This window comes from Arvicola amphibius, chromosome 1 (genome assembly GCF_903992535.2).
Source record: "Arvicola amphibius chromosome 1, mArvAmp1.2, whole genome shotgun sequence".
In the NCBI taxonomy this organism is placed as follows: domain Eukaryota; kingdom Metazoa; phylum Chordata; class Mammalia; order Rodentia; family Cricetidae; genus Arvicola; species Arvicola amphibius.
Window position 1 is genome coordinate 38,416,237 of NC_052047.1, and position 25,746 is coordinate 38,441,982.

Genomic DNA, 25,746 nt, shown 5'->3' on the forward strand with positions numbered 1-25,746 from the left:
AACTGTCTGCAACTCCAAGATCTGACACCCACACACAGACATACATGCAGGCAAAACACCAATGCACATAAAATAGAAATACATAAATTTAAAAAAGAAAGAAAAATTAGGAGTCATCTTCAGTTCATGCCGGTCACCTCCCCACCCCCCCACCACTTAAAGGCATTCTTCTGCAGACTCTTCTCTTCTATTGCTGACAAGGGGCTATTGTACAGTTGTGATGGGGGGGGACAATGAGAACGAATAAAAAGATGGGGAGGCTAGAGAGTTGGCTTAGTGGTTAAGATTACTAGCTGCTCTTCCAGAGGACCCAGGTTCAATTCCCACTGTCTACATGGCTGCTCACAACCATCTGTAACTCCAGTTCCAGGGGATCTAATGCTCTCTTCAGGCACCCAAGTGGTACACAGATACACATATAGGCAAATATCCATACACATAAAATAAAACTTTTAAATTAAAAAAATTTAAATGTACCTCTGTAACCATAAAGAGATATATGCCTGTATGTGTGTTTATAAGTACACACATAAGGAAGCGAGAGAATGAAATAAATAATTATTTCCTATAGAGAGATCTGATTTTATAAGTAAGAGCATACACCTATAACAATTACACCAATGTTTTAATGTTGGTTTCTGTGGGAGTTGAGAATAAGGAGAAGCTTTTATTGATTGTTTGTTTTGTTTTCAGCCCTGGCCAACCTGGAATATATTACGTAGATAAGACTGGCCAGATATTGAAAAGATTTGCCTGCCTCTGCCTCCCCAGCACTGGGATTGTAGGCTGTGTGCCATCATATATGGATTACAGATAAAGTTTAACTTTTAACTCATTTTTAATTTTTAAAATGAAAAGTTTATGTATATTAGTGTTTTTGTTTACATATATGAACTGCACCATGTGCATGCCTTGTACCCAGTGAGGCCAGAAGAGGATGTTAGATCCCCTAAAACCAGAGTTACAGGTGAGCTGCTATGTGGGTGCTGGACATCAAACCCAGATCCTCTGCAAAACAGCAAGTGCTTCTAACCTCTGAGCCTTTTCTGCCGCCCCCACATCTAACTCGGTTGTGCTGGGATTTTGACACTGAAGAAAAATACTTTTATAATCATACACAGACACACACACACACACACACACACACACACACACCCCTTTTATCTTCTGTAGCAGAACAAGCAAGGAACCAGGCCCATGTCGCATCTGAAAAGACTTAGCTGTCAAGTTCCTTGTCAGAGACTGATCTACATCCATGAGCCCCTTCTTGACCTTCACCAAGAACACCAAGACGATGCCCTATATACTGGAAACTGAAGAGAGCTTGTGCAGATGCCAGGGGACTAAGACGGTGAGGACCACTCCAAGAAGACTCTAAGGCGTTGTTTTCAACCTTCCTACTGCTGTGACCCTTTAGTACAGCTCCTCATGCTTGGGGTGACCTCCCCCTTGCAACCATAAATTTATTTTTGTTGCTACTTTATAACTATAATTTTGTTACTGTTATGAATTATAATGTAATTATCTGTGTTTTCTGATGGTCTTTTGGGGGGAGGGGTCATGACCCACAGGTTGAGAACCACTGCTCTAAGGGAAAAGAAGCACTTGCTCAGTCAGGGTGGCCAGAAAAGGAGCCATGTCAGAACACAATTCTGGTCATAGAAGAATCCGTGTAATGACAGAGGCAGGGAACTTGTTTGACTGCTCAGGGGGTGTGACAGCTCATGTGAGCCATGGGTACTCAAAACACTGACTGAAACAGTACACTTGGATGGACTGACTTCAACAGATACTCACTCATATATACACACAATGGGGGAGGGGCATGGCAGCAGCTACTTCTTTGAGAGAGAAACAGAAAAGGAAAGAGACTCAGGCTGGAAGCAGAAGGAAGATCGGGATGGGGAGGAGTGGGCGGGGCTTGTCTCTTAAAGGGACAGGACAGACCATAACAATGAGGAGTACCTGGAATGTACTCCTAGTAATTCCAGGTCATGCATTTCCTAAAATAACATTCCAACACACTTCTAGATTTAAGACTAGGTCATAGCTTTGAGATGTGACTTTTACAGAGGTCACTGAGCACCCTATTCTGTCATTAGCAAATCAAAGCAGCAAAGAAGGGAACTTGTGGTCTCCTGTGAAGAATAAAGAGCTATTTCCAGAAATACTTGTCAGGTCACCAGACTAGTTCAGTGCTAACCAGTGGGAAGAGGACGTAAGCTACACCTGCGTTTTTAAGTTATCTGGAAAACAGATTTGAAAAGGGTAAAACAAATCACTTAATTTTGGTCCACGTAATCTAACCCTGTATATGCAAAACATATTTCCAGCACATAACCCACATAGAATCTTATCGAGATATCATACATTCTGTTTCTCAAGCTGTGCCTCAGTATCCACTCTGCTCCCACTGACTGGCATCTCATTCCAGAAGAGTCACATGGCTCGGTAGCCACATGGTTGCTGTACTGGAGAGGAACGATAGAAACCATAAATAAATCCCTTTACGACACAAGTTAACTTTAGGTTCGACATCCTTGTAAAATCTAATCTTAGGAATAGATTTATTTTCATAAACAATTATCAAACGCAAAGCCTTGGGCTAGAAATGCAAGGCAATATCAAGTGGTCCATGTTGAAAAGAGGAAAAAAAGACGTTGAAAAAAAATGTCCGAGCATGTCTCCTGAAGCAACTGCTTCTGAAGCCCTCAGACTCATTTTTTTCAAAAATAAATTATGTAATCAGTCCAGTGCTGTGGGCAGAGACCTTCCAACAAATACTTCAGAGTTCATCAAGTCTGGGACACTCTTTTTATAGATGAGAAGAACCTTTGCCAACCCTGCACCTGGCAGCCGACTTCGGTCTGGCTGACAGTCAGTCAACTAATTTTTAGCTGACGTGCACACTCCCTGTGACTGCACAGTAAGTCATAGCTGCCGAGCTACCCAAAGGAAATGTCAAGAGAATGCACTGGTGGGGGTGGAGAGAAGTCTTCAGAGCACACCTACCAAAACCTTCCCAGAACCCGATCCTGAAGAGCAAAAGCAGACAAAGAGATGAAATTCTGGCATACTAGCAACTTCCCACTACACTGGGAAGGGAAGCTAAGAATACCTGGAAGCCTGTCTCGTGTTCTTCAAAGTCTCCGGACTGCTTGGGGGCACAGTGCTCAGGGTGGCTATCCCCTATCTTCACTCTGGCAAAGTTAGTAACAAGCTGGCAAACAGAACAGCCATGCCAGAGGCCCGCTGGTGGCCGGCCTCTCCTGACAGTCCTGAAATCCATGGTGTGGATAATAAATTGCTACATTAAAATTTCAAGCAGATGGCAAATTTGATTGCATGTTTTGAGACAGGGTCTCACTATGTATGCCCGACTGACCTGGAATTTGCTGTATAGGCCCAAGCTGGCCTCAAACTCACAGAGAGCTGACAGAGGTGTGTATCACCACACCTGGCTCAGATGGTGAGACTGTAACACAAGTTGATCCCAATAAAACATAAAGTTAACAGCAGAAGTAAACAACTTTAGATGTTTTTAATGAAGAAATGGAGCAGCCCAAACAAGCCTGGCTTTAATATGGGCCGGGGGGGGGGGGATGGGAGTGGAATGATGGTTAAGCTCTATTGTTGGTTTATCTGCATTTAGAATCTCCAAGGAAACACGCGTCCCCAGTTATTTATGAAAGCATCTATGGAGTTTCCAGTTAACTGAGGAAGAAAGCCCCTTCCTGATGGTTGGCAGTTCTAACCCATGGGCTAGGATCCTGGACTGAATATCAAGGAGAAGCTGGAAGGAAACACTAGTGGTCCTCTCTCTGTGCTCTCTGACGAGGACCAGGACCACACACTCTCACCACGGTGCCTTCCTTACCATGATGGACTCTACCTTTGCCTAATCCGTGCACCAAAGTAACAACACTGAGAAAAGTGGTAACGCAGGGAGATTGAAGTAACAGGCAGGTTAGTTGCCAAAACCGCTTTCTGACTACCTTCTCTTTTAAAGCAAGGCAACCCGGTTGAAATGGGGAGGAGATGCTCTCAGTCCCATGGGACTCCTGAGAAAGAGGATGGGATTACAGAGTCTCAAGCAAGGATACGCTGTCTTTTGTTTTTGTTTATACTAGAAATTTCAAAAAGAAACATTTATTGCTTTTAAATCTATGAAAGATTATAGAAACTTAAAATTATTGTTAAGGGAGCCTACACAATTTTACTTTGAGATTTGTGTCACCTCCAAGCAGTGTGGTTTATGGTTTATGTAGTTTATTGTAGAAGGAAGTGGCGGGGCTGCGTCCCGCCACCCGCCACCTGGCTAGCTTTACCCAAAATAATTACAGGGAAACTGTATTCTTTTAAACACTGCCTGGCCCATTATCTGTAGCCTCTTATTGGTTAATTCTCACATCTTCCTTTAACCCATATTTAGTAATCTGGGTAGCACCACGAGGTGTGGCTTACCAGGAGAGATCTTAACCTGCGTCCATCTCGGAGAGGAGCAGCATGGAGTCTCCCTATGGGGACTGACTGAAGAGTCTCTCCAACTCTACTTCCTTGTTCCCACAATTCTGTTCTGTCTACTCCACCTACCTAATTTTCTGTCTCTTAAAGGGCCAAGGCAGTTTTCTTTATTAATTAACCAATGAAAGAAACATAGACAGATAACTCTCCTCCATCATTTCCCCTTTTTCTGTTTAAACAAAAAAGAAAGGCTTCAACTTTAACATAGCAAAATTACATATAACAAAACAGTTATCAAGCAAGTATTACAGTTACAATATTTAAATCTATTTTATCTTTTATCATAACTAAGGAAATCTATAACTATCTATTTATTCTTCAACTCCATCAAAGACTCCAGAAGGATACAATATTACCTAAGTAAACAAGTCATTTGTAACTTTCAAACTCTAGAAATGACAGAGACAACTCGCTGCCTAGACAGTCACCCAAAGTTCCTCTGTACCATTGGGGCATCCATCTTCAGCCTTCAGGCCCATAGTGTCCAGCAGACTTTTTCATGAAGCAGGAAATTCCAAAGACAGTTCAGTCACTTTCTGCTGTGTCCTGCAGAACGTCTCGCAGACTCTTTAATGAATCAGGAACCCCAAAAGACCATCTCACCTTTAGGCAAGTTCAGCAATCCTCTCTCTGAGGGTTCTCTGTGTCCAGTTTATGCAATAGTCCAGGCAAGAGCAATTTCTTGCCCAAATGGCTATCAAATTCCATAAGTAGCCTCTTCGATGCCCATCTTCCTCTTGAAGTAGATTGGTGCTGCCAGGAGCAGATGTGTCTCATTGTCATGAAAAGCCCTAAGTTATTAAAACATTTTAAATGCCATATTCTATTGTCTTTGAAAGATAAGAAGAATGTCTATCTAACTGAAATATATCTACATATCTAGAAAATCTAATAACATGACTACAAGCTTAACTATTATCAATGATTATCCATTAACAACCTATATTTCCTAATTATACATTACAGTTTTTAAAATGAACTACAATCACAATAGCTTAATCAAGATCAGAAATACATATACATATAACAAAATTGACCTCAAAATCTATACCAATGCAAATTCATATCTATATCAGTTTATGGCCAGCAAGACAGTTCAGTGGGTAAAAATGCTGGCAAAATAAGCCTGGAAACTTGAATTCAACCCCTAGAACTCACATAAAGGTGGAGAGAACCAACCCCATAAGGTTGCCCTACACATGTCTGCACACACTGTATCATGTACACAGAAAGTAATACATTTACAGTAATTACAATTGCAGAAAATAGTAAGAAATTTTAAAAATAACTGAAATAAAAAACCTTTTTTTTTCCCCTCACAGGCTATAAGTACACAAACACATCTTCTCCAGCACCATTTAATCCAGTTATCTTCTCCAGGCACACTTCTGGACATGCATCTCCCCCACAGTTACTCCAGCATCACTCTATTGGCCCCCTCCCCACCCCAACCCTTGCTCTCCTTTTCCCACATCAGCCTCCCAAATTCAGCATCTCTTTGAGCAACAGAAGACATTCTCTTTAAGAAGAGGCATGAGGCTGCAATGGCAAGAGTTTCTTGGCAAGGACGGGACGGGCCAGCCTAGGAACAACCCCCACAGCAGTGACACCTGGCTCATCGCAGTTATTAAACACCCATGCTGTGCACAGACTGGACGAAAAAAAAAAAAAAAACCAGAAGACCAGAAAGAGGGTGAGATATTTGAAAAACTGTGTTCCAATGCGGTAAAGAACAAGTTAAAAACATCTGGCACTTAGAAAAAAAACTACTCCCATTGTGGTGCTGGAGAGACCACTCAATGGTGAAGAGCACTCGCTGCCCTTCCTGAGGAAGCTCAGTTCTCCCAGGAGAGGTGCTTCACAACCACCTATAGCTGCAGCGGAGGGATCCGGCGCCCTCTCTGGCTCCGGGGGCATCAGCATACCTGTGGCGTTCACTCATATAGACACACAGATACTTATGAAGAGAGATAAATGTATCTAGAGGCTGCAGGGATGCTCAGAGGTGAAGGACCACTTGCTGCTCTTCCAGAATTTGGTTTCCAACACCCACATCATCAGGTGGCTCACACCTGTCTGTCACTCCAGCTCCAGAAGATCCAGCACCTTCTTCTGCCTTCCACGGACACCTGCACGCATACGCACAGATTCCCATGCAGACATACTTGTATACACTTTGGTACTCAGAGACAATAGAGACAGTCAGTGCATGACGGTGCAGAATCAAGCTTAAAATACTTACTAAAGCACAGGATAAAATGAACTTGGTTTCATACAAAAATGTGTGCAGAGTGCCTTGCGTAGACTCAGATTTCTCACGGCAGCTAAACCTTAAGAGGGCAGCATTTGCTGAGTTGTAGAAACATGAAAGAAAAGTCACCACAGCGTGTCTGTTTTTTATTGCCTATCTGTCTGAAGCTAGGCTTTCTTCAGATGCTCAAGGAAAATGACACACCACAGAAAAATGAACGGAGAGGCAGCTATGAGGGACCTACCTCTTCCTACTAAGCCAGACACGACAGAGATATGAAAAAATAAAACCAGGCAGCTATTCCCACTAAACACTTTTTTTATAGTTACAGTCCATGAGAACGTCCCATATATTGATGTGTAAGGAGTTCATTGCTTTTATATTTTTTAAAGATTTATGTATTTATTATGTATTCATAATAAATATTCTGTCTGAATGTACACCTGCACGCCAGAAGGGGGCACCAGATCTCATTACATATGGTTGTGAGCCACCATGTGGTTGCTGGGAATTGAACTCAGGACCTTTAGAAGAGCAGGCAGTGCTCTTAACCACTGAGCCATCTCTCCAGCCCCTGCTTTTATATTTAAATAAATTTAATAATCAGTATCTTTACAATATGTCCGTTTTAATTCCTAATAGAGTGAGTGTTGAGAGACACGAACCATATAAACTAATATTCTTTAGGATACTTGATAACTTCCATTTTGTTTTGTTGAGATAGGATCTCCCTAGTTATCCCTGGCTGGCCAAGAGCTCACTCTGTAGACCAGGCTGGCCTCAGACTCACAGAGATCCACCTGCCTCTGCCTTGGAAGTGCTGGATTAAAGGAGTGTGCCACCATACCTGACAAGTTTGACAACTTTTTAAAAAAGAACACTGGCCCTCAGGCAAAAGCATTTCAGATGCCATCCTAATGCATTTGGTCATGGAAATTTTTCTCTGTGAAGTGACTCCAGAATGTTGTATGGAGCACCCAAGGGAAGGGCCATGTCCCAGTGTACCTGTGAAACGACCCCTCTACCTGCCTAGTCTCCTCAGACATTCTGCAGCATATTAACTGAGCAAAGGACTCCCTCCCAAGCAGCAGCCCTGTGCCTATGCCCATGGCAGCGACGGCATGTTTGCTTGGGCAAGCACCAGCAGGGCTGACCTCAGCTGCTCAGAAGAAGCCTTAATCTTGGGAATTCTTTCACTGAGTAAACGTTACAGACCAGTTGAGAGAGAAATGCCGGTGCAGGTTTGCATACTCCTACAGCAGATAATCCTGTTAGGAGACATCTTGCCAAGGTGTCGCGAGAGCATAATAGATATGTCAGTTAAAATCAGGGCCACTGTCGTTTCCTATTCTATTTCTGACAAGAACAAAATGCCTGACTTAAGTAGCTATGTTGCCAACAACCCTCTCAACTGAAATGAGCAGAATGGCAGCAATTTGGACTCTGATGACAAGTCATGTTGATAAAAAACTGTGCACAAGCCAAAAAGATCTTAAGTACTAATTTATATTTCAAAGATGGCTTTTTTAGACTTTAGAGTGGCCTGGAGGGATGGCTCAGCCGTTAAAGGCTAGGCTCACAACCAAAAATATAAAAATATAGTCAGACTAATTCTCTACTTGGAGCAAGCCTGAAAGCCTTGGATACAGAATTTCACTGTAAATCTCGCTTCTGTCAGATGTCAAATGACTGGCGAGAGCTTGCACACGGATGGCTAAGGAAGACCTTGGGGGAAGAGTCAAAACTGAGGCGCTGGACAACGTTCTGGGCAAAACCCATCACAAAAGACAGCTGTTTAACCCTCTCTGGGATCTTCCTAAATAACAGGAATCCTTAGGTTTATTCATGGGTTCTGCAGGAGTTGAGTTAATGTTGCTCAAGGATGACAAGAGCATCATCCAAGAACTGAGGATGTGCCCCTCCACACACCTACTCTCTTTACACCACACCCTTGCTTGGGACGATGTTACCACTTAATCTGCTTCCATAAACCCTTCTGGAGTACAAAGGCCAATGGGTTCTGAACTGCCTGCTGGGTGCCTGCTACCCACACCAATATAATCCCCAGGACCACAAGGTAAAAAGAGAGTCGACAACTCAAAATCTTCCACTGACCTCCACACACACCCCACAGCGTGGACAGTTCCCCCATCAAATGCACACAAAACAAATAAATAACATACACTTTGAAAGCTCTCTTGAATACTTCCCATGGCCATAAATGCTTATTGCTATGGGTGTTTTCCTTCTTTCCTTGGCAGTGCTAGAGATGGAAGTCAGGGATTTGTGCCTGCAAGGCATCTGCTTATAACCTCAAACCAGCATACTCAGTTTGGGGTCCAATTCTATCTCGCTTAAACCTCCCAGCCACTGCACAAAATAATTACCATAGCCATTCCCGTTTGAAAGATGAGCAAGCACACTCAGTTGCCTGAGGTCACTAGTTACGTCACAGAGACAGGATTTGAATCCAGATGTTACTATCAATGGGCTTTCAAGTGTGAATCTGTGGAGCATATACCTGAGACACAGGCGTGGTTAACACTAACATGATTCCTAGCTCTGAGGCACTTGAGTAGGATGGCGGCTTTTCGTGCTACACATCAGCTTTACTTAAAAAAAAAAAAAAAAGGCCCTCTTCCCTACACAGGATGTGTGACTTGTGTTAGACTTCTTTCTGCCTTTCTGTCATGCTCTTGACATGCGCCACTGAACCCGATCCCTCCTGACATATCTACCTTCCTCTCTACTTCTGCTAATGACCCATGAGACACTGGCCAGAGTGGCAATCACTGAGTCAGTGAGTTAAAGGAGCAAACAAAAATGGGTGTCTACAAATCCACTGCTGTCCCTTGGTGTCTTTGGGAGAGTTTTCCCAGAATCCCACGGACCCCAGAGCCCGCAGATGTTCTAGTCTCCTGTACAAGATGTCAGAGTTGGCAAATAGCCTCCTCACCACCTCCTGTATCCTTCAAACAACCTCTAGATTGCCCACAATGCCTGACATGATGTCGGTGCTCTGTGAATTGTTATACTCTATTGTTCAGGGAATAAGGACAAGAGAAATTGTGTTTGTACATGTTCAGCATGAGTTAGAGGGGGGTGGGGATTGGCAAGCATTTTTCTATCTGCTGTTAGCTGAATCTACTGGTATGAAAGCTGCGGCTATGGAGGGCCAGGTTATACTTGGCAACAAAAACATTAATTTCCAAATGATATTCTTACACCCTGGGGATTATGCAAAAGAACCTAGTAGGGAGCAATGGAAAATGCTGGCATTTCTATTCACATTTTAAACTTGAAATTATGAACGCATAGCTGGTTGTGGGGGAGCACTCCCGCAACCTCAGCTCATGGAAGGAGGAAGCAGGAAGATTAGCAGTTCAAGATCAACATTTGCCGTTAGAAAAAGAAAAGGAGCCGGGCAGTGGTGGTGCACGCCTTTAATCCCAGCACTCTGGAGGCAGAGGTAGGCAGATCTCTGAGTTCAAGGTCAGTCTGGTCTGTGGAATGAGTTCCAGGACACCCAGGACTCTACAGACAAACTCCATCTTGAAACAGACCAGAAAAGAAAGGAGGGAAAGGAAAGTATGAGATATGAGAGCCTCACTGTCATTTCCCTGGGAACTCTGGCAGCCTCACCCAGTCAGCCTACAGCTCCGGGCACAGGGGATGCTCACGCCTAGCACCCGAGACTGCAGACCCTCAGGTGGGGTTAGCTGCAGGGCCCATGACTGCTTCTTGTATACTGTACAAAGCTACATTTCCACCGTGGGGCCAACTGAGAAAGTGGATATATGGATTATATTTTCGTTTTAAGTCACTGATGTTCATGAGATGGGCAAGCGACTTGAAGTAAGCCTCATGAAGGACTACAAAGAACGCTGGCAGCAATCAGGCAGAAATAGGCAGGGAAATAGCAGAGTTTTGGCCGCACCTCATACATTCCTCTCGGACACATCATAATACCAGCGTGATCAGATCTGACTAGACGCTGGCAAGAGGAAAAACACAAAAGAACACCGATAGTATCAAAACTTAGACTTGTAGCTCCTGTTCTTATAAACAACCTTTATATGAAAAAATGTTATATCTGCCTTGGGAAACTGGCTAAAAGTATTTCATATGGTTGATAAATAACTATATTTTTCTTAATGGGATTAAAGAACTTTGCTACTCAAAATGCAGTTTGCATTGGGCTAGCCTGGCCTTCACTGGTCACTTATGGGACACACAGTCTTGGGGACCACCAAGCCCTGAGCCATGATTTCTACTTTAAGCCATTACCCCAAGGCTCATGTGCACACTGAAACACGAGAGGCGCCGGAGCTTTAAAAACAATGCCATAAACAACACGGGCCCTGACAATTCAGCTCTTGTTTATAATTCTAGGCAGGCTTTTCTGTTGAATTGTTAAATCCTGAAGCTGATCATTTTAGATATATATTACAAACATCCTTCAACAAACACTATAAGCTCCCCATAAATCCCAAATTCTGTTAAACTATGTAGAACAGCTGCGTTTTTCTCATTACTCCCGTATACTCAAAATAAGCATCCCGACCCTGGCACCATACAAACCCCGCTGCCACCCGTGCCCTATCTTTTGATCCCACCTCCACTTACTTTAGTTTGATCGTCTGCTTTAAACACATAGCAGAGGCTCTGACTGTTGGCAGCATCCTCCTTAATGAGACAAGCAAAGTAACTCGGGTCGTGACTGTTGTGAATCAGTTTGTGAACATGCTGAGGCTTGCACTCAAAAATGCTGGAACAGATCAGCGGGTCCCATTGTTGACTTTTCCTCAGATCAGGTTCACATCTCAGTCCAGAGGGCGAAACCCACAGCCGGACTTGCTTGACTCCAGGCTCCTTCTTGGAGCCCTGGCCACAGAGTCGTCGTACCTCGGCCACCACCCATGGCAGCATGGGCATAGTGGTGAGTGAGTGCACAGGTACGGCGCCCACCAGCTGCAAGCCGAAGTCCACCGAGATCTCGTTAGGGAACGGATGCTTCCTCGCTGTGAACGTGATGGCGTCCATCCTGGGAAAGGGCTCAAGAGCCAGGAACTTGTGCACTGTTTTCCTAGTTAAATGGAGTAATCTATTTCACATGCTTCTGAAGGCAGATTCCTGGGGGAGAAAAACAAAATTTAATCAAGTCATATCAACAGCTGCTTGCAGAGTTATTATCCCAGAATTTAAACAGTCTGATACTTAAATGTAAGAAGAAATGAATATTTGTTCAAATAAACTCTACCTAGAATGAGATTCCCTGAAATTGTTTTACACATAAAACCTAGAAATGGTGTAACTGTCACATTTGTTGTGGGACACAAGGACCCTATTGGGAATTTGTGGAGAATATGAGCCTTACAGTGTCAGAAAGAAAAGCAGGGTGGGGGAGGGAGGGTTAGAGAGATGGCTCAGAGGTTAAGAGGACGTGTTGCTCTTGCAGAGGACTTGGGCTCAGTTCCCAGCATCCACACGGTGATTCACAACCATCTGTGACTCCAGTTCCAGGGGATCTGATACTTTTTATGAGCTTTGTGGGCACTAAGCTCACACATGGTGCACAGACATATATGCAAGCAAAATACTCACACATAAAATAAAATGAATAAATCTAATCTAATCAAGTATATAATTGATGGAGGAGAGTTATCTGTCTATGTTTTTTTTATTGGTTAATTAATAAAGAAAACTGTCTTGGCCCTTTAAGAACAGAAAATTAGGTAGGTGGAGTAGACAGAACAAAATTGTGGGAACAAGAAAGTAGAGTTGGGGAGACGCTTCAGGGAGTCGCGTGGTGAGTCTCCATGCTGCTCCTCTCCAAGATGGACACAGGTTAAGATCTCTCCTGGTAAGGCACACCTCGTGGTGCTTCCCAGATTACTAAATATGGGTTAAAAAAAGATGTAAAAATTAACCAATAAGAGGCTAAAACTATGGGCCAGACAGTGTTTTAAAAAAATACAGTTTCCGTGTAATTATTTCAGGTGTAAAGCTAGCCGGCGGCCGGGTGGCGGGACACAGCCCCACCGCTTCACACTACAGATAATAATATAATACAATACATAGTGGTCATCCCCCACCTCCAAAAGAGAAATATTGTGAGAAAAAAAATCAGCCCATTCCTTTTCATAGTTTACTGAACTAGACCCATTTTAAACATCTGACCACCAAATCTACTTTTTAAACAAAAACCCAGGAGCTCACTCATTCTAGGCTACTGTTCTACCACTAAGCTATAGCCCCAGGTCATAGTTAAATCTTACTTTATTTTATTTTTTTGAAAAACAGCTAGAGGTTTTTGTTTTGTGTTTGTTTGCTTGTTTTGGGTACGGATGTTTTGCCTGCATGTATGTGTGTACATCATGTTGAATGTCTGGTGCCTAAGGGGCCAGAAGAGGGCACTGGATCCCCTGAAACTGGAGTTTCAGATGGTGGTAAGCCTCTATCTATATGGGTGCATGGAACCAGCCCAGGTCCTCTGTAAGACAGTCAGTGCTATTAACCGCTGAGCCATCTCTCCAGCCCCAAGAGATGGAGTTCGTTAAGATATTTTCATATAAATTTAAGCTCTAGCATTGGGAGAATGAAAGGAGATGGGGAAAAAAATCAGGACATTCCTGAGGATATAGACATAGGCTCTGCAAAGCAGTGTCCCCTACTCAAAATTCAAAGGGCCCTCCCTGAGCCTGTCCAGAGGTCAGACTCACAAATTCATACTCTTTTAACACACTTGGCCTTATCATGGTCAAAGCATATGGTAAAGATTAGTTTGATTCATTCACTGTAAATCCTCACCTCAATCTTGTGCCATTCATCAATAGACGCCAGTCATCTTTTCCGAACCCAAATTCTCTTGACTAAATTCTTTATCATCAGCAACTGCCTTTGATTATTTTTATTAATTGATTGATTGATTAATTTTTTTTACATAGAGTTTCTCTGTGTAGCCTTCCCTGTATCCCAGAACTCACTTTGTGACCAGGCTGGCCTTGAACTCAGAGATAGATCTCCAAGCCTCTGACTCCCAAGTGCTGGTATTAAATGGTGTGTGCCACCATCACCTGACTCCTGTGATGTATCTTGAGGCTCAGCCCAGAAGATGGCAAAACGCTGTTGTGCAAAGCTCAGTTGCCAATAGTGCCTCACGCATGCCCATCTATCCCTGCTCACCCCAGCCCCATTCGACCCCACTCACCGCAGCCCCACCCATCCCTGTTCACCCCAGCCCCACCCATCCCTGTTCACCCCAGCCCCGTTCAGCCCTGCTCACACCATCCCCACTCCCCCTAGCCCCGTCCAGCCTTCAGTCCTCATGCCTCCCTCTAGAGTACTGACACCAAGAGAAACCCCATGAAGGACGGGACTGTACCTGTCTTTTTTGTTCTGACACTGGGTCTGACACAGAGTAGGGCCTCAAGGTATTTAAAGAATGAGAGAATCATCTCCTAGCCTAAGGAGGAGGCTGATGACAAAGAAGGAAGAGAAGAAAGGCTACCTTTGAAACTCCCTAGCCCTCAAGTCTTCCTTCCCATTCTTCTGGCACAAATTTCTTCCGTGTATCTTCCTCTTGACGTCCTCTCTCCCTGTTGCTCATCCATTTCCGCTTAGGAGTCCTCCGCTACACTGCAGAGCCACTGAGACCACTTGCATTAAAGCCACCTGGGTCTTCTGGGTTGTGAAATCCAAAGACAGCAAAGTGGCCCTACGGCTGCCTCTCTCCCTCTTGATGGATTTTTCAGCCAAGCCACACCCCCTTCTTCCTTTCCTTTTCGCATTAGCACACGTGTTGGCATGTGTGTCAGTGGACACAGGTGGGTGGCAGTGTACAAGGAGGACAGAGGTTGAGGCTGGGAGTCATCCCCCTGCGCTGCTCCAGCTTGCTCATTTAGGCAAGGTCTCTCAATCAAGCCCAGCGCTTCCTGGTGTAGTTTCCATAGCCGGCTTGCTCTGAGGATGCCCTGTAGCTGCCTTCCCAGGCTGTAATTACAGGCAGGCTACCATGCCCAGCCAGCATGTCTGAGGGCTCTGGTGACCATAACTCTGGTCCCCACACTCTCATGGCTTGCTGTCCTATGTCCCTGGATCCCTTCTTGAGACTCTTCTGGCTCCTGTCTTATCTGCCAGGTACTTGTTTTCAGATTATTAGAAGCTCCCCAATTTCTGTTTGGCCCCATTCCCTCCCCTTATTCCACATGCTTTTTCTTGTGACAGTATTACCTTTTGGTGCCAACAAACAGTCAAATGCTCATATTACCGTGTACATGACACATTCTACATATGTTAGCTAGAGGTGACTCCTGTGAACCAGGAGACCAAAGTCCTTGACTAGCTTGTCACAAAGTGACATAGTAGAGTTTGCACCTGGCCCTGAAGCCCATATTCTTAAATAGTACCCTTCCCCCCCAAATGAGCTGATCACATACACCCTAATAACTCCCAAGTTTTTTTTTTCTCCCAGACAATCTGCTTTCTGAGTTCCAGATGAGTCATTCATATTTCTGTATGGTCTCAGCTGATCGGCTCCTCAGCCTGAGCTCAGCTGTCTTACAACGAACCCAGTCTCAGCTCCCTCTTGACCAGAACTTCTCCTCCTGCATCCCGGCGAGCAGCATCACTGTCCACTTTATGCTGATGGCTGCTTCCTGCTCCCATAGCAAACCCCGGAGACAGTCAGCTTAGAAAGAGAAACAGTGCGCTTTAGCTCACGACTGCAGTCCCTCAGACTCCGATGGGTTGTATTGCTGCTTTCAGGAGAGAAAGAAAGGACACTGTGGCAGGAAGGTGCAGCAGAGAAACACCACTTAATTCCCAGAACAAAAGAGAGGATAAGGAAGGGCCCGGGGTCCCACCATCTCCTTCTAGGGCACAGTCTTAACTTGGAGACTTCCCACAAGGCCTACTTCTTAAAGGTTCCATTCTCTCCCAGTAGCGGCTTCCTGAAGACCATGCTTTTACCACGTGGACCTGGCAGCATCCTGAGTGCACATGACAACACTGGCCAAGTCACCGGGATTCCTCCGTCATCCCATCAGTCCTGACTCTACCATATAAATATATCTGACCTTTCCAGCCCCTAGAGAACCCTTCTGCTATCTATCAGCCATCACGTGTCATGAGCTCCACACACAATCAATCTCTCGGGACCCTCAGCCCTATATTCCCCCTAATGTCCTCTTCTACAACACTTTTTGGTTTTTAAGATAGAGAAGCAGTCACAATCACCATATAAGATGTGGGTTTTCGTGGCCTGGTGCCACGGCACACACTATCCCATTCCCCTCTTTTGAACACGAGACTAGTCACTGACTGTAAGGGGCCAGAGAGATTTCCTCACTTGAAGCGGACAAGTTGGTCTTCACGGTTAAACTGCTGAGAGTAGAAACGAAAGACCAACAGCAATAACCAGAATCAGCGGTGATGCCAGTTTCCCATCATCCACAGGCAGGATGACACCTGTCACAGCACATCACAGTAGAAGGAAGGATGACACCTGTCATAGCACATCACAGTAGAAGAAACCAGGTTTAGGCAACCTGCCTGGATTCTCATGAAGAATATATCCACCTGGCACCAGAGGAGGGTCACTACTTCTAGCTACCATAGATGTTTACAGCAGAGGCATGATGGGAAGTGTAGTTCAGAATAAAGGTCATCTGGTGAACCTGCTCATGAGATGTGTAGACTCACTGGAGGCCCACGGAGAAGAACCATCTCTCAGGCAGCCCCACGTTCAGCCCTCGAGTCCAGCTACATCACTACTGGAGCAACCAGGGCCTCTTATTCCTAGGGAGGTCAGACGCCACCGGCAGCATGCCCTCTCCGTGTATTCGGGCCTCATTGTTGCATGTATTTAAGAGTCTGAACAGACATCCTTTAACAGACTGCGAGCTTCATACACCAGTCAGGTTTGGGGTAGAAAAATCAGTATTTGAATTTTAAACCTTTTCTAAGACAAAAATGAAGTCTGTTCTTTATTCTGTTTTCCAATTTTATGTGTGTGTGTGTTCTAAAAGTAAAATTTTATAATGTGAACATAGTTTACAGCTATTTTAAGATTTACTTTTATTATTTTTAACTATGTGTGTGTGGGGGGGGGTATGTGCACATGAATGCAAGGGCCCTAGGAGGCCAGAGACACGGGATCTCTCTAGAGGTGGAGTCATAGGCAGTTGTGAGCCACTCCATATGGATGCTGAGAACTGAACTCTAGTCTCCTTAAAGAGAAAAATGCCCTCTTAACTGAGGTACCTCTCAAGCCCCAATGCTATGGTTTTGTGTTGAATTTTTTTCTTTTTCCTTTATCTACCTGTTGGTTTATTAGTTTTTTAATTAATTAAATTCATTTATTTTACATCCCGACCAGTCACTCCTCCCTCCTCTCTTACCATTCCCTTCCCCCAATCCACTCCTCCTCTGTTTCTGTTCAGAAAAGGGCAGGCTCCCATGGGTGTCAACACAAAGCATGGCATATCAAGCTGAGGTAGGACGGAGCTCCTTCTCTTGTATTAAGGCGGGGCAAGGTAAGCCCTTCTGAGGAATAGGTTCCTGGAAGCCAGCAGAAGCATTAGGGACAGTCCCTACCTAGGAGTCCCACAAGCAGATCAAGCTACACAGCTGTCACACAGAGAGGGCCTAGGTGGGTCCCATGTAGAGTCCCTAGCTGTTGGCTCAGAGTCTGTGAGCTCCTATGAGCCCAGGCTAGTTGTTTCTGTGGGTTCCCTTGCAATGACCTTGACCCCCTGGTTCGTATAATCTTCCCTCCCTCTCTTCAACAAGGTCCCCCAGGCTCAGCTCAGTGCTTGGCTATGGGTCTCTGTTCCTGTTTCCATGACTTAGAAGCCTCTCTAATGACACCTGGGGTAGTTACAATCTGAGTACAAGAGATGGCCAATTCGGCTATCTATCCACTATTGCTTTTATTGGTTTTTGGAGACAGGGTTTCTCTGTGCTGCCCTGGATCTCCTGTTACTCACTTTGTAGATCACGCTGGCCTTGAACTCACAGAGATCCACTTACCTCTGCCATATATCACCATGCCTGGCCTTTCTTTTCATTTTAAATATTGAAACCTACCAACAATAAAGCAACACAGTATTGTTTTTTAAGATTTACTTATTTATTATGTATACAGTGTTCTACCTGCATGTGTGCCTGCATGACAGAAGAAGGCACCAGATCTCATTATAGATGGTGGTGAGTCACCATGTGGTTACTGGGAATTGAACTCAGGACCTTTGGAAGAGCAGTCACTGCTCTTAATCTCTGAGCCATTTCTCCAGCCTCCCAAGCAATACATCACTTTGTTCCTGAATAAATTTTATGAAAGTGGGGGTCTCCTTCTTCCTCTAGTGTACAGCCACGACCCCTAGTATACAGGCACTCATGGTAACCAAAAGCCTTAAAGTTCATATAATCCAATAAATAATATTCCCTCCCCCTTTAGAGGTGAAAGTGGCATTAAAAGCCGGGCTTGACATCCAGTCCTGTAACTGAGCCTGCTTTAAGTTGTAGCCGTTGACAGCTGCTAATCCCAAGACATGTTTAACGAAACTCTAGAATGAGCACAAAGGACAGACCTGAGGTCTATCAATTATTTTAGGTAGCGCACTTATAAATCATGTGGCAACAAGCGTGACAAAAGGTCTCTGCTTTCTTGTCATTTCAATCATTTGGTAAACAGTTAGTCATTGAATTAGTTCAGTTGTTTTATTGGCAAAAGTATTAGAATGCTTCAAGGGCTTTGCTTTTCAAGCAGCTGTGGGACATTCAAGTGTATCTGTAGAGGAAGTTAGTCCTTATAATACTTAGAAAAAGAAGCAAACTGACTCTCAATATTAGATATAATTATTTCTGAGTAATTCAGATTATTCTAAATGACTATTATTGTTTAGATATGAACTAGCCCCCGTCTCCTGTTCTGAGCATGTGCTCCGCAGTGACTGGGGCCTGTTTTCAGAGGCTGTGTGACCTTTGGGATGTGTGGCCTAACTAGCAGAAGTGGGCTGGCTGCTGTGGACAGGACACTAAGGCTGGGTCCACCTCTGGTTTCAACCCATACCCTCTGCTTCCGAATCTGCCAAGAGGCTAGCAGCCTCACCACATGTCCAACAGCACAGGCTGGCCCCTCTCCTCCCGTCAATCCCAGCAGCACAGGCTGGCCCATCTCCTCTCCTCAATCCCAGTAGCACAGGCTGGCTCATCTCCTCCCCTCAATCCCAGTAGCACAGGCTGCCCCATCTCCTCCCCTCAATCCCAGCAGCACAGGCTGCCCCATCTCCTTCCCTCAGGCTGGCCCCTCTCCTCCCCTCAATCCCATCAGCATAGGCTTGTCCCTCGTCGACCCTCAATCCCAGCAGCACAGGCTGGCCCCTTCTCCTACCCTCAATCCCAGTAGCACAGGCTAGCCCATCTCCTCCCCTTAATCTCAGCAGCACAGGCTGGCCCCTCTCCTTCCCTCAATCCCAGCAGCACAGGCTGGTCCACTCTGGAATTTCTGGAAACCACAATCCAGAATGAACTCTTTCCCCTTTGGTTCTTTCTGCTCGGTATTTTATCAAAGCAACAAGAAAGTAACTAACGCAATGAGATTCAAGATAACTTGGACTAGGTAAATAATCATATCATTTTTTGATCAAAGGTATCATGAAATAAACAAACTATTCCATAATGTAAGCAAACCACCACATTGTTTCAGAGCTATCCCAAAATCACATCATCTTCAGTGGAGAACCTTCTGCATTTTAAACACCAAGGAGGTCCCTTCTGTCTTGTACCCAAGCAGTGAAAATCATGCCCTGCTATTCCAGTGGGGTTCTGCTTAGGTTCTTCTTAGTAAAATCACACATGCCGCACACCGCGCCCCCGTGTCTGCATTGGATGCGCTTTTACCCAGTTACCAAGCTTCGGGCAAGGGGCTGGAGGTTAAAATACACAGACACACACAGACAGAGAGACAGCGACACGGGTCATCTTTGAATTCCCCAAGAATGCCCCCTTTATTGTGTTTAGGGGCAGATTATATAGAGATAACCACGCCCCAGCCAAACCCACCAGAAACCACTCTCCTGCCATCAGGAACTCCTGAAGGGCTTGTGCTCAGAGCAGCTGTAGGCACTCAGATCAGGGGATTACAAGAAATTCAGGATTTGGGTTCTCACTGCTCCCAACACACACATACAAGCCTGACCCTTTAGAATGGCCTTTAAACATAGCAGCTACCCAACCAAACACAAGAGCGCCCTTTTCCTAGAACCCTTTCAGTAATCTTGTTAATAAAACCTGCTAACCCTAGAAGCATGAGCTTAGGATCATGAAACTTTAAAGGAGCCAGGTCCTTTCAAGCCATTTACAAATTTCCCTCATATATGAAATGAAGCGACTGGGTTCTGAAGAAGTGGCTTGTCTAAATTTAGTGACAGATTTGGGACAGTCCAAGTCCCTGACTCCCATCCCCAAGCTGGAAAGAACCTCAATTTCCCCGTAAGAACACTTTCAAGTGTGAAATTGAAAAAGCAAGTGACTTAACTTCTCCAAATCTGAAGTTTATTCTTATAGGAGAATAAAATAAAACCCTCTCCGAGGTTCTTCTGTTTCTGAAATCTGGTGAATGCAATTTCCATAATGCAGAATACCAAATGTCCCCCACATTGTGTGACGATACAAAGCTGCTTCCGTCTTTAAGAACAAAATTGGGTGGGGGGTGGGGGAAAGAGTCTATGAGTCTAAGCATAGGAGAAGCCAGGGTAGAGTTCACAAGCTATGTAGGGGGAACTCTCTCCCTTCCTAGTTCCGTATCACCCCATCCCAGGACACAGAGGGTGGAATACAATTTTCCAATAGCTAGCCTAGGCAGTTTCAACTCTCACCTGATCAGAAGGGCACTAGGGCTCCATATGGTTTTAGTGGGTGCCCTAGGGTTGTGTCCTGGAAACCTGGCACACAATGTGACTGTATTAAAAGGTGGTGGACTTTAAGAGGTAGGGCCAAGTAGCAGGTGATTGAATCATGGCCACCTTCATAAAGAGAAGGTACGGTGAGCTCTTTCTGCAAGAATATATTAGTTCTCACAAAAGGGTGTTATTGCAAAGGAGCCAGTCCCTTCCTTCTTCCCCTCGTTATCTATGACCTCTGATTCTCATACACACCTGCCTGGTGATGCTATCCACCATGTTGTATCATGTACAACAACTGCTTAAAAACACGGCCTGTCACTTCTTTCTACTCCAGCGAGGGCAGTGGTCAGGTAAGGGCGATCCTTTGCAGTTATAGATATGGAATTCTGGAAGCCGGTGGTCTCACTTTCTCATCCTCTTGGTTGCTCAGTGCTGGGGTGTGCATCTCTAATTTGACATGTCAAATGACGACATTTTGGAATGGCTTCTTATAGAAGTCCGAGCTAATTCAAGCCTGTGTGTGTGTGTGTGTGTGTGTGTGTGTGTGTGTGTGTGTGTGTGTGTGTAAATAATCTTCCCTCCTGCATGACTGCTTTGAGTAGTAACAACAGTCAACACAAACAGCGCTGTGTATCTGTGTATCTATTAACTGACTTAACTCACAGCAACCATAGACAACTGAGAGAGAAGAAACAGTGGTCCCCTCCAGGAGAGCACTTGCCTAAGGTCAAATGGCTAAGCACAGCACCAGGATTTGAACCTGTATCTTTTGGCTCTTGGGTTCTCCTCTTCTTGGACTTGCTGCAGATGCCCTTCTGGACTCCCACAGTTGAGAAGGGTCTACTTTATCCTCCCATTTCACAGACGGGTTCTCTTACTAATAAATGGTGAAGGGAGATTTGAATCTGGACCTGTCTCATGCACAGACTCCGGTTCTTCTCACTCTTATTCATTACTCCTCAGACATCTTTCTCATTGGCGTAGGTTGGCTGCTGTACCTAAATTTTCCATAGTTTTTGAAGTTCAAACTTAATGTTGGAAATAAAATATAAAATATTTAAACATAAAAATAGCACTAATTTTTTAATTAGATAACAGGTATGTTTTAAGCACTCTACCTGTATAAGTCCATAAATTCTGACAAGCCTATAAGTATTCTCTTAGTTTGGAAATATAGATTCATTTATTATATATGATATTTGTTTTATTATATCTGTTTTTGTACTAAGAATTGAACCCAGGGCATTCCAATGCTGAATTATATCCCAAGCTCCCTCTTCTTTTCATTTTAAAACAGAATATTGTTTAATTAATTAGGCTGGCTTCCAACTCTCCATCCTCCTGCCTCAGCTTTTATAGTAGTTGGAATTGGGTATATACCGCCCTGTTAAGCAATAAATAAAGATGTGCTAAAGTTAAATGAGTTTGTTATCTTTTGGTGGGGGTTGTTTGTTTGGTTTTTGGGTTTGGAGACAGAGTAGCCTGTAACCCAGGAAGGTCACAAACTAATTATATAGCCAAAGCTGACCTGGAACATCATGTCTTTTGTGAGGAATTTTCTTTTAAAATATTTTCATTAAACTATTTCAATGGGGTTGAAAAGGAAGCAAGAGGGGGAGGAGTGAGCAAAGACAGCAAAGCAGCTTGCATGGGAGCAGCTCTGACTGGAGACAGAGTCCATTTCCTTGCTCCTGGGATGCAAACGTTGCACATCCTCGTTGCTGGGCCAGCCAGTTATTTTAATGAACAGTTTCTGCTTCTCCAAGTTTAGTGTCCAAGAACAGAACGGGACTGGGAGGCAGATCAAGCCCCAGGATTACCGGGGTCGTTAAACTTGAGAAGGGCAGTAAGGCAGACACAGAAAGGGCAAGGCAAAGTATCTGTGCCAGCCCAGCCACACACCGGTCCTCACAGGGGCATATGTTTTACGTTTTCTTGCAACTATAAAAACTTTGGGGCCCTGGACCTACAGAGAAAGGCAGGGGTGGGGTGCTTCAGGGAGCTGTCTTTGGTGAGAAAAAAAGAGAAGCATGTTTAAAACAGTAGCCTCTCTAGCAGCTGTGGTCCTTGCTGCCCCTTATTCTATCAAATAGCTGGTGGGGAAGGGGCACAGGCAGCACTTCTATAGGGGCACAGCCTAGAAAACAATGGGCCACAACATAGCTCCTACCAACACCACGGCTACAGCCTTCTTGGTCCAGGATGTCTTCTGGAGCAGTAGGGTCAGGTGTTAACAAAGGATAGATAGTGAGGGGAAAGACAACACTCAGGGTTCTTCCAGCCACCCAGCTCCAAATGCCCTCAGATAACTGTGACAAAGTAGGTCTTATAAGTTAGAGGGCAAACACTGACATGATGTCACCCAATCAGAAATGTCCCCAAGGTGATCAGGGAGCCCTTGAGCTCTCCATGGGACAGACCAGGGTAGATTGTGGCAGGGGGTCCCATTGCAAAGCTCTCCTTTGGTATTAATAATTCATAACTACACCAATGCTCCCCCTTTTTTTCTACTGGTTTGTAAATGACTGAACAAATCCACAAAAAGCATCCCTTTTAAGGGCCCCTTACTGATTTTAAGCCGTCCATCAGGCCACAATGAATCCCTTTATTGTCTCTTGGTCATCAGTTAATCCATTCAGCAAGATATGGGATACCCTCTAACTCACTGGTGTGTCTTACCATTCAGTAGCTCATGCTACATCAATGGTGAGTTACAGATAAACTTAGAGAGTTACTGTCTATAACTTGGTAGGAACCAACACCTAAAAACAGACATGCTGGAGGCCCAGCAACCCATTTCTAACAGTTGGAAAGCACCAGCTTACATACTCTTTCATGTACCTTTCTGATTCCCCAAGAGAGTCAGGAAGACACTGATTCTGCGCGAAAGGAAGCAACCCTCTGAATGCTAAGGAAAGATAAAAGACCTTCTATCTTTCAGAGAGCTACAGAGCTCTCAGCCAGGCGCAGGACAGAACCCCCGGTGGTGAGCCGGGTAAGTGGCTGCAAGGTGCATTCCTACCTCTTGGTACAGCTGCCCTTTCCTCCTCCCTCAGACCCCTCCCACTCTGAGCAGGCCCCACAAACAACAAAGGCCAAGCGTGGCTATCCTCCAACTCACAGCAATCCCACTTCACGTCTGCAGGACTTACAGGAGGCTCTTTTATCAGTCTAGGTGCAATGCAAAAAGTTTAGAAGTTTAGGCTTGTAGAGATAGCCGAGTTTCTTGGGTGTGACCCACTTAAATTAGGTCATCAAAAACTCCCTTCCAATGCCCGATTCTACTGATAAAAGAACTCTCCCAGTCACCTAAGAGGAGAAATAGAGAAGGATGAGGTGAATGCCTGCCCATCCATCAATACCGGAGCGCTGAAGACTCAACTGTCTGCCGAGAGGAACAATCATCACTTTCAATTTCTTCTCCTTTTTAAGCAACTTCCGGAGAACCAGCCATTTAAAATTAAAAAAAAAAAAAATCACAACCGGGAACGCCACACCTAGGTGGATTTCAAACAAAACGACCCATCTTTCAGAAAAGAAGAAAACAGCAACCTGTGAAATTTGAAAGACTCTTACTCACGTAGCAATCCGGAAGCTGTAGAAAACAATTAAGCCGGGTTTCAAAATGACCAGGACAGGATGTGCCCATAGAAAGAAATGTTGAGTGCGCCGAGAAGCTGCCAAAGTTAGCGCTGCAAAGTACCCTGAACTTTGAAATGGTATCCTAGGGTCACTCTGACCCCTTCCTCCCAAGCTGGTAGCCTCACAAGCACTTTCGCCCTAGTGATATTTGGCGGGAGGGAGGGGAAGGCGGGAGAAGCGAGGAAGACGAACAGGGAAGAAGCCTGCCTGAGCGCTCTGGTCACAGAGAGCATCAAGGTTTCAGTTCCCTCCAAGCAGGGTACAAAAAGGTGGCACTGAAATCCTTTCTCTTCCCCCTCCCCCAACGGCGCACCTCTAGAGACCCGGCAGCAACGCCCTTGGGTGGCGGGACCGCCGCTTCTCCGCAGCGAGGGAGCGCAGGGGATTGCAGGAGGTGGAGGGCTACGCGAAACCCTAGGGACCCAAGGTGGAACCTACCAGCGAGGTGGCGCGCTCAAAGCTCGGAGCTGGGCTGGGGCTCGTAGGTGCTCCCCAGCACCCTGAAGATGGCCTGGGCGGGCCGGGCGTCCATAGTCTTCAGCTGACTGCGCTCTTGCCGCCCCACGTAGCTGGAGTGGGGACCGTTCCACAGACTGGCGCTGCTTCTCATGCGGGCTGAAGAAACGGCGGGTCCCGCGGCGGCTTGCAGCAACAGGCACCGCGATGTGGCCGGCGGCCGCGACAGCAGCCGAGGAGGAGGTGTCTGCGCGCCGCTCGCGTTTCCTCCTCCCCGGCTGGGCGAGCGCGGGGGAGGCGGGGGCGGGGGCGAGGGGTCAACAGCGGGGATCTCCTTAGTGGGTTCCGCCGGAGCCAAGAACAGGACGCAGTGCCCTCCCTTCTCCTCCGCTCCGTGCGACTCTGGCGGGGCGACACGGCCCAGATTGGCGAGTCACAGGCGAGCAACAGCTGCTGCAGTGCGGGTCCTCCACGGCCTCCCTCCCCTCGCTCCCCAGCGGTCCATCCTCAGCTCGCCCAGGGGCCACCAGGCTCCACCCCACGAGAGCTCGGAAAAGGTGCACGGATCGCTGCCCCATCCAGCCTCAGCGTGAAGTCCTGGCCCGGGATATTCCCCGCGTGCTGGGGACGCGGGCCCACGAGTGATAATGGCCTTCGCGGCGGGATGTGCGTTAGCACATCGTGTTCTTGATGGCCTATTTATAGCAGGTGGCTCTGACCGTGGCTACTTTGGCCCTGGAGGCTCTCAGCAGGTGGTAACGTAGCCTGGGCTCCGGCTAGAACCCAGCTCCTCCACAGGCACTCCTCCGAAACTGACCCGGATCACTGCGCAGCTTACCCGCAGGCCACCCAGCCACCAGCCCTCCCCCGCATCACCCTTCTTCCTGCACTGGGGTCGAGTGGCAGGAGGGAGGAAACCGTGCACCAAAGGAGGCTGGGACGCTGGTACTCCAGGCAGGAAAATCA

General features: G+C 45.7%; 1 protein-coding gene across 1 annotated transcript in view; it reads right to left on the reverse strand.

The window, feature by feature from the left end:
* Nucleotides 1–24,993, reverse strand: part of Tbc1d1 (TBC1 domain family member 1) — a 192,832-nt gene extending 167,839 nt beyond the window's left edge. The window contains 2 exon segments of the mRNA XM_038344424.2: nucleotides 11,402–11,908; nucleotides 24,763–24,993. Of these exon segments, the coding sequence (XP_038200352.1) occupies nucleotides 11,402–11,818 (417 nt within the window). The 5' untranslated portion in view covers nucleotides 11,819–11,908; nucleotides 24,763–24,993.
* Nucleotides 24,994–25,746: the final 753 nt, after the last annotated feature.